The 12,509-nt window shown below is 29.4% G+C and overlaps 1 protein-coding gene across 14 annotated transcripts in view; it reads left to right on the plus strand.

The window, feature by feature from the left end:
- Positions 1 to 12,509, plus strand: part of ens (ensconsin) — a 36,714-nt gene that overhangs the window by 1,072 nt on the left and 23,133 nt on the right. For all 14 annotated transcript variants that reach the window (XM_065503385.1, XM_065503386.1, XM_065503390.1 and 11 more), the window contains exon 2: positions 3,273 to 3,323. In XM_065503385.1, the coding sequence (XP_065359457.1) occupies positions 3,273 to 3,323 (51 nt within the window). The remainder of the gene's footprint in view (positions 1 to 3,272; positions 3,324 to 12,509) is intronic.

Consider the following 12,509-nt stretch of genomic DNA (forward strand, 5'->3'; position numbering starts at 1 on the left):
ATTTTCTTCAAATTTTCTGGTGAGGATCGTAAAAAAGTTGGTCTTGTTTTTTTATTTCTGCATTTTTATTACAACAATGTGCCTGCAAACCGATTATTTGGTTTTCTTTTGTTTCATTTTATATATTTTCTCTATTCATTTCTAATTTTATACTTTCTATTTTAATGTGTAACTTTTGTGTGTTTCTTGTGTATAAAGTTGGTGAAAAAAGTTTTTAAAAAGGTCATTTCAATTTAATTATTTTACGCCTTTTTCTCCAGTGATTCAGTGTTTCTGTATTTGTTGCGATTTTTTTTATTTTTTTGATTCCTATTGGTATTTCTCTTTTGATTTTAGTTTTTTTCTTATAAGTGATTTTGTTTTATTGGTGTAATCTTATAGGTTTTTATAAGGATTTTCTTATTATTCCTCTTTGTTTGACATTTTTAATGGTTTTGTGTGTGTTTTTTATTGCTTTTATTGATTTCATTTTCTTCATCAATTATTGCACTTGCTGGCTCTGCTGCAGCCAGCACCTTTTACATTTAACCCCTGCTGTGACGTGCGTGTGTGTATGTGAATATTTGAGTGTCATTTTTAAGGTGAATAACCAATCAAATGCATTGTGTATGAAGTGTGTGTGTGTATCGTTTTTATTTTTTTATTTTAAGAAGTTGGAAAAGGGGAGACATACTTACGATGATAGTCTGAAAAGTTCATTCAAAGTAATAGAAAATTGTTCTTCATATAATTATTGGTTAAACTATAGTTTATGGTCGCCACTCTCGATTTTGCTGAACATGACGGTATATTTACTTTTTGTCAGTCCATAGTTCCTGAGATATGGGCCTCCAAAGTTCGAATATTGGATATGTATAATTTTGTAATCCTATTTGGTCAATGTACATACACGTACGTCATTTATGAACCCTTTATTTTTGCATTAATTTAATGCATCATAAGGCCATATTAGGAAGGGTCAAATTATAGGGGCAGACGTAAATTTTCCCAAAAAGGACGATAAAATCTAAACAAATTTACGAAAGCTCACTCTGGAGGGACACCAAAACAAAACCCCTGCATACACATTTAGCTAAATAAATACAATTTTCTTTTGACTCGATTCTTTAAATATCTACATATTTTGAAAAATCAGGGGGCTCGAAATTCATTTTTGAGCTATGGGTTCTTTGGCAAAGTTTTTTGGAATGACCCTTAGAACCAGAATCAATATGCGCCTTTGTCGCAAAAAATTTGACCCACCCTAAGCCATATTGGGTGTATTATTTAATAATTCGGGATTTACAATAGATGGCGTATGTTTGAAGGTACATATCCTTATAGTGTAAACAACAACGTTTTTTTTTTATTCAAAAATGTCGAATTTTATGCCAACAGCGTTATATGAGGGAAGTTTTGCTTAACTTCTTTAATTTGAAAAAAGCCTAGCCAAAAAAGTATGAAGGCAAAGAATTGGAGGCATTACTCCATGAAAATTGTTGTCAAACTGAACGAGCAACAGGATTCATCCAAAAACACCGAAATTTGGTATCATACGAATTGAAGCCGAGAGAGAGACCTTGAAAGACGATTATTTTGCATGTCCGAAGTGCTGCTTGAACGCTATAAAAGAAAATATTTTTTTCACCGAATCATTACTTTCGATGAAAAATGGATCCATTACGATAACCCGAAGCGTAAGAGATGGTACGTGAAGACCGGCCAACCAACCGAATCGACACTAAAGCCAAATATCAATGGCTCTATGGTAATTCTCGGTATTTGGTGGGACAAAAGGAGTACTATCTATTATGAGCTGCAGAAATCTGGCCAGACCATCACATGGAACCTGTACCGAACACAACTGATTTGTTTGCATTGGCGAAACCCGCCCAGAATATGTGGCCAGGCTTGAAACTGTAATATTCCATTATGACAACACTCGGCCATATGTTACAATACATGCTAAAAACTATTTAGAATGAAGTGGTTGGGAAGAATTCTTTAATCGAAGAGTGTTTGTTGGTGAAACAGTTTTTCTGATTGTTGTTAATTTGATATTTAATTTTAGAGATTTTTTGGTAATTCTTTGATCTTTTTATTTTGAAAGTAAATTTTTAATTTTGCTGAAGTTCATTTTATTATAATTACTCTTTAATAATTCAAAGAGTACCATTCTAAAGTAATTTTAGACAATTGTCAAATTGGAATGGATTTTCAACCCTGCCAAGGACGTCATCAGCAATATTTATTGTCAAGGTCTATTTAACTTAATATTATTGGGAAATAGAATATTGGAAGCCAAATTCATATGTATTTATTTTACACGTTTTTTCTGTAAGTGTTGTGTGTATTCTTTTGTGGTAATTTTGAAAATTCGAACATAATTTCGAATTTGAAAAAAAACGAGGAAAAATCTTTTGTTATAAAAAATAATAAAAATTAAGATTTTGTTTGAATTTAAAATTTTCAAACATTCAATTTCGATTTTTTTGAATGTTTGAAAATCCAAAATGAAAAATTCATAAAATCCAAACAATATCTAAATTTTGTAGGTTTTGGTAACAACAACAGGTTTTGGAAACAACAACTGATTAGATATTGTTTGGATTTTATGAATTTTTCTCTCATTTTAGATTTTCGAACATTCAAGGAAATTCTGCTAAAATGATTTGAAATGACTGCTCAAACTTATATCGTACATAAATACATGTAAAATAAAGTGTTATTCAATATGAATTTGTATGGCCTTACAAAATTATAAATACTCCACTTGCTTTTGCATTCAATTAACTCTGCATTGTTTTTGTTAGCTTTTTCGTATCGTATGCTTTCTTTTTAATTGAATTCTAAAAAGAATGTCAAGTGAAATAATGCATATGTAGGAGTATACTTCAAATCATGCAGATTTTTATCTGTAGACTTCAATTGACATCTGGTATCAATCTGGAGTAAAATACAAAAATAATAATAATTAATTTTGGGAGGTAATATCGTAGACATTTAAAATAAACTTTATATATAAAACTGTTTTAGGAAGCTTTTTTTCAAATAACAACATATGTATGTACTGAAATGTCGTTATTGTTTTTCTTATTAAAAAGCCGGTTATATTCATTAAATTGCCAACAAAAACTAGTACTAATATTTAAAGCAAATACATATTTTGTTGTATAATAGTTACTTACTATGGACTTAAATGCAAACATTTAAAATATTGGACTATAGAAACGAAGTCATATAAAATGCAACTATTTGTTATTAATAACAATTTTTCTTTTTTTTCTTTACAGCTGAAATAACTAACAGGGCAGAAAGCCGGGAAGGCAGCGTAGAAAGAAAAGGTAATTTCATAAAAATAACAATAATTTCTTTAAATGAAAAAGTTCTACTACACCTTACACCTAGCCAAGATAAAAAATTAAAAAAAAAAATAAATAAAAACAAATTAAAAGCACAAACAAACAAATATTTGTATGTAATTATAAATGGTGTAAATTATTGAGGTGTTAATTAAACCAGTTTTTAGTACCTATAGGAAATATGATATGATATATTTCAATTTAGTTTTCCAAAGCCATATTCAACTGCATATAGTGATTGTTGTCAGCATCTTGGTAACTCAAGTAGAGAGGATTCTAAAAACTTAACCTACGCTGATTATTCTTAAGCATGGCAAACAGCAAGCTTGAATATCTTTTAGTTTTTTTTTGTGTGTGTTCTTATTTATTTTGAACTATGATTAATTCTAGGCTGCTTTTGAATACTTTGTTTAAATATATTTCTTCTACATACAAATGAAATGCATACATGAATATATATTTTTTTACATGTAAATTATCGCGACAACTAGTACTTTATGTAGGTTTAATCTATATACGATATAAATATTTATAGCACTTCTCTACTACTCCTCTGAATATGTCAATAAAATGATTCAAACAATAAAGAAGAGAGAAAACAACGACAGTAGAAAATAAAATATACGATATGAACAAAAAAAAATAGCAATCAACCACACACCCACACTTGGATATATATTTATCTATATATGTAGATAGAAAAGTCTACTTAATTAAGAATCTTGTATATATGTATATTGTACATAAATATCTGTGAATACCTACAGTGAGCCAAGCAAATATTATGTTTTGCTATAGAAAACTTCGACCAGTTCGATATAAGTTCGACAAGTTCCTATAGAAAACGTTGCGATCAGCAACGACATTTGACCGGTCAGCAACCTAGCTTTTCGAATAATCTTGTTTTATATTGAACACTTTTCGATCCATCAAGTATTCCCAGGATTCTAAAAGAACTGCTTATCTTTTGAGGCGAATTCGGATACTATGTTCCAAAGTGAAACTTATCCCAAAGGGAGCGTTTTGCATCGATCGAAACAAATATTAGTCGGACGGTGCAAAGTCTGGACTATAAGGCGTGTGAGGGAAAACTTTCCAACTACTTTCTAAATAGTTTTTCATGATGGAATATTACGGTTTCATTTCTGGGCGCTTCAATGCTCGCTTCAAACGAATCATTTGTGTTCGGTACTAGTTACCTGTGATTGTTTTGGTCAGACTGCAGCAGCTCATAATGGATATGACCCTTTTGGTCCCACAAAATACAGAAAATTACCTTAACGCCATGGATATTTGGCTTTGGTATCGATTCGGCTGGTTGGCCTGGCTTCATATACGATCTCGTACGCTTCGGGTTATCGTAATGGACAATTTTTGTATCGGAAGTAATGATACGGTGCAAAAATGATTTTCTTTTTATAGCGTTCAAGCATCATTACGATCAGTTTGTTTTGAAATTGCTGCTTGAACAGCTCCCAATGATTTTGCAAGTTCTTGCTGAGTTTGACAACAATCTTTATGTAGTAATGCCTCTAATTCTTAATCTTCAAACTTTTTTGGCTGCCCTGGGCGATATTTGTCTCCTGTGTCAAAATCACCACTTCTGAACCGCACAAACCATATCTCGCACGTTGAAACCAATGGATCACATTCAATATAAGATTTGTTGATCAATGGGTGTGCTACAGCGTCACTTTTGTTCAAATTAAACAAGTAAAGCAAAACTTCCCTCGTCATATGCGGTTCGTTGGTGTAAAATTCAATATTTTCGATGCAATGACTTTGTTGTTTACACTAAATTCAAAACAAAAACGGCGATTAAAAAATACGCCATCTATTGTAAATCCCAAATTTTTAAGTCATATACAAAATAGTTTTCGATAGAAAACTTATCGATCAGTCTAGATTTCTATATATAACTATTCAATCAATTAGTTTTCTATAGAAAACTTGTTTACTTTATCTATAAAAAAAAACTTATCGATCAGTCTAGTTTTCTACTTTGTGACCAGTCTAGTTTTCTATAGAAAACTTTTCGATCTAGAGAAAACTTTCGATCAGTCTTTCTATAAAAAACTTCTCGATCAGTAAGTTTTCAATAGAAAACTTCTCGATCAGTAAGTTTTCAATAGAAAACTTCTCGATCAGTAAGTTCTCAATAGAAAACTTCTCGATCAGTAAGTTTTCAACAGAAAACTTCTCGATCAGTAAGTTTTCAATAGAAAACTTCTCGATCAGTAAGTTTTCAATAGAAAACTTCTCGTTCAGTAAGTTCTCAATAGAAAACTTCTCGATCAGTAAGTTTTCAATAGAAAACTTCTCGATCAGTAAGTTCTCAATAGAAAACTTCTCGATCAGTAAGTTTTCAATATAAAACTTCTCGATCAGTAAGTTTTCAACAGAAAACTTCTCGATCAGTTAATTTTCTGTAAAACACTTCTCGATCAGTTAATTTTCTATTGAAATCTTCTCGATCTGTTAGTTTTCTATAGAAAACTTCTCGATCAGTTAATTTTCAATTGAAAACTTCTCGATCTGTTAGTTTTCTATAGAAAATTATTCTATCAGTCTAGTTTTCTCTAGAAAACTTTCCAATTATTAATATTTCTAAAGCATACTTCTCGATCAGTCATATGGATAAGTTAGTTTTCTATAGAAAACTTTTCTATCAGTTTAGTTTTCTAAAAAAAATGTTTCTATTATTAATTTCTCTCCTGAAACACTTTTCGATCGGTCAGTTTTCTATACAAATCTCTTCGATCAGTCCAGTTTTCTATACAAAACTTTGCAATCAGTCTAGCTTTCTACACTTTTCGATCTGTTAATTTTCTATAGATCTGTAAGTTTTCTATACAAAACTTTTCAATCAGTTTAGTTTACCGTAGAATAATTTTCGGTCAGTTCTCTATAGAGACATTTTCGATTAGTTATTTTACAATAGAGAAGTTTTCGATCAGTCAGTTTTCTTAGAAAACTTACAATCCGTCAGTTTTTTATTCATATTTTATTTAGACTGTTTTCTTTTAGATGATTTTTCATTTTGAAATTTTGTATGGCAATTTCTATTAAAAAATTGTGGGCAAAAAGTTTTGTAACACTGTAGAAATGACTGTTTTTTAAAAAATAAATAATTGTTCATTTACATGCCAGTGTGTAGTTTACTTACTTACCACTACAAACAAGAGTATGTATAAGTTGAAAGTATTTGTAATAAATTTTACTTTAATGTATATTTGCGGTATGTCAAGAGATGTAACAAAATAATATTAAAAAAAAGTATGCATGTTATTTATTTATTTTTTCATTTAATTTTTAATGTGGTTTCGCAATTCTAAAAATATCTAGTGGCCTGGCCTTTGAATAAAAGACAGTCAGACATCTCTTTCAACCATATCATCCATAATTGCAATAAATCTTCAATATGTTTTGTAAAATCTTAATTGAATTTATTAAATTAGTTTAGAAAGAGGAGCAATTTAAAAACTGGTAGAAAGTATTTATCTAAATTTCTACGATTATGATATAGTAATTAAAAAAATAAGAAAATAATGGCTTTGATCGTTTCAATATAAGAAAATATTTGAAAATAGTTAAACGAACAGACTGAATAAGGTTTAAATTTAAAATGTTTAAATTTTTCATCGAAAAGTAACATTAAAACAAATGCTTATGTAAAATACCTTTCTATTGATAATAATTATTATCATAATCTGTATACTGTTATCATACTTATTACTTAAGTGATTATTTAATGATATTTTAGAATAATTTTAACTTCGATAAAAAATTATGGTGGAAATTTTACATTTCAGCTGAACTTTTCATATCATCTTTCCATCCATCATCTCTTATTACAATATTTGAAGAAAAATAGCAATCAATAACATTTTATTTAAATAGTATTGAATAATTTTATAGAATTATGAACGTATTTTTATTTTGCCATCATCCTAGATCTCCTCCTTTAATAATTTTGACGTTCCTTTTTATGTTGTTGCCCTTTAATAACAGTTTAAATTCTAACATTAGGATTTGTGGACAAGTTATTTTCGTTCTCTGAGTATAACTAAAGTAAATGCCTTAAATCAATTATGTTTGCTTCAAATGACTAAACGTTAGCAACAAGTAAAATCGATAAGCAACAAATGTATACAATTTAGAATTCAAGTTTTAAGCTATTTTTAAATTCCTGTGTTATTTAATTTTATTTCTTTGCAAAAGACATTACACACTCAAATAACCATAATCATTATTTTTAGCACATATTTTATGCACATACTTTATACGATAACCATATTTAAACAAAAATATTCAATCTCTTTTAATATAATGTCTCCATTTTCCATTGTTGTTGCTGTTGCAGTGTAGAGTAGTGTCGAGTCAAGTAGTGTGGCTTTAAGATGGACAAATACTTTATAATTACTAGTTGACCTAAATCAATTTATTTTGCAAAAAATGCTAAAGAAAAAGCTAAAAATACAGAAAAAAATTGCTATAAAACAAAACGACATTTACTAAAACTAATTCAAATACAAAGTGTATAAAGTACATTGACGATGACGCAATCGTCTTAGAATAGTAAATAAAACAGAAAGAAAATGAGAAAACTAGAAAATAATAACAAAAAAATACAATAACAAATTGTTATTATCATTGTAGTAAACATTCTTTCAAAAAAAACAATATCAATTCACATTATCAGACAAAATGAATGTGGAATAAATTAATAAAAACAAAACAGAAGAATAATAAATTTAAACAGAAATTAACTACATACATACATATGAATAAATGTTTTACACAATAATTAATTACGAATCTAGGGGATTCTTCCCCCTCCCATTAAAACATAACTTTATTACATTACACATACAATTTGTTTTTGAAAATAAAAAAAATAGCATAAGCTTTAAACAATTGCCCAATTCACAATTGATGTCGTAGTGTTGTAGCATTATATGTCATAAATATGTTTCAAAAAAATTTTTCGAAACAAAAACAAAATATTAATAAAAAATTACGACATACAACGATACAACACTACGACACCATTTGTGAATTGGGCAAATATATTGAGTATCTTTTTAAATACATACGTTAATTTCAAAATCCATTTTATTCTGTGAAAAATCCAAATATGGAATTATTAAAAAAAGTTATTTGCTAAGATTTCTTTCTCATTACTTGAGTTTGGCTTGAGTTTGTTAAATAAATTTTGTTATACTTTTAAAAAAAAAAACACAAGCAGTATTTTTTTCTTTTCAGTAATTGATTTTTTTTTTGTTTGCGTACAAGTTTATTTTTTCATTTGTATGAAGTCAAAGTTTAATTTCATTTCAATTTTTATCAATTAATCAAATTGAATTAATACGATTATTTTACTTGTGTATTGGAAATTAAAATTATTTTTAATAACAGCTTTTGGTTTAAATGTTAAAATAACTTTACCTAATTAAGATTTTAATTTATACTTTTAAATATGTAAAAATTAATTAAGAAACTTGTTTTATTGCTTATATTTCAATACTTTTCTTTATAAGTTATATGGTGATTTATTTAAACTCGATTTTTTTTAGTTTGGTATGAAAGGAAATGTTTTTAAATGTTTTTCTAAATGGAAAATTAAAAATGCGGGATTTTTTTTAAATTTTTAGCTTTTATTTTGAAACATTTGTACAATATAAATTTCTTCAAAGTATTGGCCTTTTCCTATCTTTCTGGCCACATATGGATTCTGAGCCAAAAGAACTTCTCATTGTTTGAGGGCAAGAAAGAAACAAGCCAATACGGTTACTCTGTTCCAAAGTGAATCGTATCCGAGCAAGCGTTCTGTATCGATCAAAACAAATAGGACTATAAAGCGGGTGAGACAAAACTTCCCAACCACTTCATTATAAATACTTTTTAACAGATATAGCAACGCGTTGCCATAATGGAATATTACGATTTCATGTCTGGCCGCTTCAAACAGTTTCATGTCTGCTGGCTTCAAAGGAATATTTTGCATTCGGTACAGATTTCCTGTGATTGTTTTGGACAGATTTCAGCAGCTCATAATTTTGCTCACAACAAATACAGAGAATTACCTTAGCGCAATGGATATTTGGCTTTGGTGTCGATTCGGTTGGTTGGTCGGGCTTCTCATGGATCCATTTTTCATCGTAAGTTATGATAGTCGGTGCCCGCTTTTAGATGAATCCTGCTTCTCGGAAATGTTTTGAAATTGTTGCCTGAGTAGCTCCCATCAGTTTTGGGGAGGAAACGGTGAGCTTCAATTACATTCGAAAACGAAGTTCTTAAAAGCGGCCCTAAGTGACGACCATTGTTAAATAATAGTGTGCTGTACTGCCAGTCTGAGAGTTGCGGTTTCGATTACCTCCAATGGTTGTTTCTACTGTCATGTCAGAATGCTTCGCTGTTTAATGAGTCGATTATGGATGATATATGGACAACCGTACTTCGGTTGCGTTGCCAGAGGGTAACCACAAATTTCTTGCAACAGAAATGATAGCTGCCAGTTGCCATCCGTAATATAATTTAGACAACTGACGTTATCTCGATTAGTTAGCTATTCCCAGCGGGAAAAAATGATAGGACTTCAATTTGTAGGCCTTCTAAAAGGCATACTTACACATTCTAAAAGATCCGATACTCATTCCACCCTGCCTTCTCTTAGAAGGTGTTCAAGAAGTCCAATGAATCCCCTTCTAATAACAAGTGAGCTTGTTGGCTGCCAACAGCCCATCATAAGTAGGACTTCTCTCAGCCCTCTAACAGCAGCGAGTATGCAAGGCCTTGGCTCGCAATGACACGCCGTGTAAAATTGAAATGATTTTGCAATGCGGCAAAATGATTTTGCAAGTCCTTGTGTCTGCAAAATGAGGCATTTAGGAAGGCCTCTTTACTGCATCTTTTTCCCGCTGGGTTGGTTTATATACGTATATCTAGTCATTAACATAGACAATATGGTTCTCTAATGAAAGACCTTTCCAACGACGTTTAAACGCCATAGAAATTCGGATCAAAATCGGGAAAAATATTTTTTCCCAAAATAAAAGTTTTTTCGGCTAAATTTTTTTTTTAATTAAAATTTTTTTCCGCCAATTTGTATACCCTTCGCCATGTCATTCCGTTTGTAATTTCTAAATTTTTCATTTGCGATCCCACAAAGTATATCTATATTCTGGATCGTTATAGATAGCGAAGTCGATATAGCCATGTCCGTCTGTATGTTGAAATCAACTTTCCGGAGCCCCCAAATAACTTACACAACTTACATGATTCATACATCAATATATCGGGAATACTTCCGTCTCGGTTGGTATTTAAAATCGGTCCACAAACGGCTGAGATTAAGGAAAAAATCGGGACAACCTCGATTTTTTACCTATTTTTGATCTATATCTGGATTACTAAGTCATTAATATAGACAATATGGATATCTTATGACAATGGGTCAAAATCGGTGAAAATTTTTTTTAAGCCGAATTCTTTTTGTCATAAATTATTTTTCCAAAAACAATTTTTTTTAAAAATTAAAAAAAAAATTGGGAAAAACTTTTTTAAAAAAATTTAAATAATTTGGAAAAAAATTGTTTAAAACATTTAAAAAAATAAAATTTATAATTGAAAGTCACTGGGTATTATCAGTTTTTTTATATGAAAGCAAGCAAGAATCTGTTTTAAATTAAGTGAAACCTTGTTAAATTAATGCTTGTGCTGCATAGAAATTTTAATGTATCAATTAATTACAAAATATTGATTGACATGACCTGACCATACATGTCTAACTATAGATACAAATAATCTATTTCCTAATCAATGTTCAAACGCTATCAAAATCTAAATATTTATCTAGTACACATTTCTATTTACTTAAAGTGAAAGGCTTTCAATATCATATTTGTTATTTGGTTAATAAATTCATTATATTTTTCCATTAAACCCCATCTACCTACCACCACAACTTGCATTATTTTTATTTCATTAATTCTCCTATAGTTTATTAATGTTTTATTGCACTATCGGGGGAAGTAAATGTATGAAAAGATAATAAGTTTCTAGTCGTTTTTTTTTTCTTGTGAAAAACGTTGTCAAACTTAAATATTGAATGAAATAATAATAATAATAAATTTTATTATCATTAAGCGGCTATTTTATTTAATTTTTACTTTTTTTCCATTTTAAATGTGAAAGCAAACAACTCCTCTTCGTTGTTGTTGTTGCTGAATGTCTCTTGAGTATGTTTGTTTTTGGTTTTAATGATGAGCAAATATATGACGTATACTATACACCCGGTATATAAAAACAAATACTATGCGTTATATACATACATATATACAACAAATACTTCTTTTAATTTTTAATTCTCTTGTTGTTGTAGTTGTTGCTGTTTTTTTCTTTTATTGTTTAGTGTGATTGACCTTGACTTTAGTTATTGTGTATTTATGCTCTCCATTAGATTGTTGATATTCCTCTTTGTAGTGTGTGCGGCTTTGAAGCAGAGTTTTCCTAACAAGAGTAGTTTTGCCTGTAAAATAACAATATGGTTTATTTAATCTAAAAATAATTATGTTAATTAGCAATAATATTTTATATTGGCTAAAAGAAAACAAAGACAAATGATTATTTTTATTTATATTATTGAGTTTTGGAAAAGTAAATTAGATGTTAGATTTAAAACGTTGGTGGAATATTTATTAAAAGATTAACCCCCAATTGACATTAAATACTTTTTGACCTTTTGTTCTGCGGCTCCTCATATGTCTTAATATTTAAAATTCTATGATGTTCAAAATTTGAAAACAATAAATTTTAATGTTAAATATAAACCAGGGCGCGGTTTTGACTTGAAGATTGGAAATTAAATTATGTTCAATTTACGTTTAGCGGCCAATATGAAAAAATCAACTTTCCGTAGCCCCCAAATAACTTACATACATGATTCATACATCAATATATCCGGAATTCTTCCGGCGCGAACCTCGATTTTTGGCCTATTTTTAATATATATCTGGTTTACTAAGTCATTAACCATGTATATAAGGCTATAATAGTAAGTTGGACCTACAATGGGTCAAAATCGGAAAAAATATTTTTTTACCCAAATTTTTTTCGTCAAACAAATTTTTTTATTATAAATTATTTTTCTAAAAAAAAATTTAAAAC

The sequence above is a fragment of the Calliphora vicina genome, chromosome 3 (assembly GCF_958450345.1).
Source record: "Calliphora vicina chromosome 3, idCalVici1.1, whole genome shotgun sequence".
Taxonomy (NCBI): Eukaryota; Metazoa; Arthropoda; class Insecta; order Diptera; family Calliphoridae; genus Calliphora; species Calliphora vicina.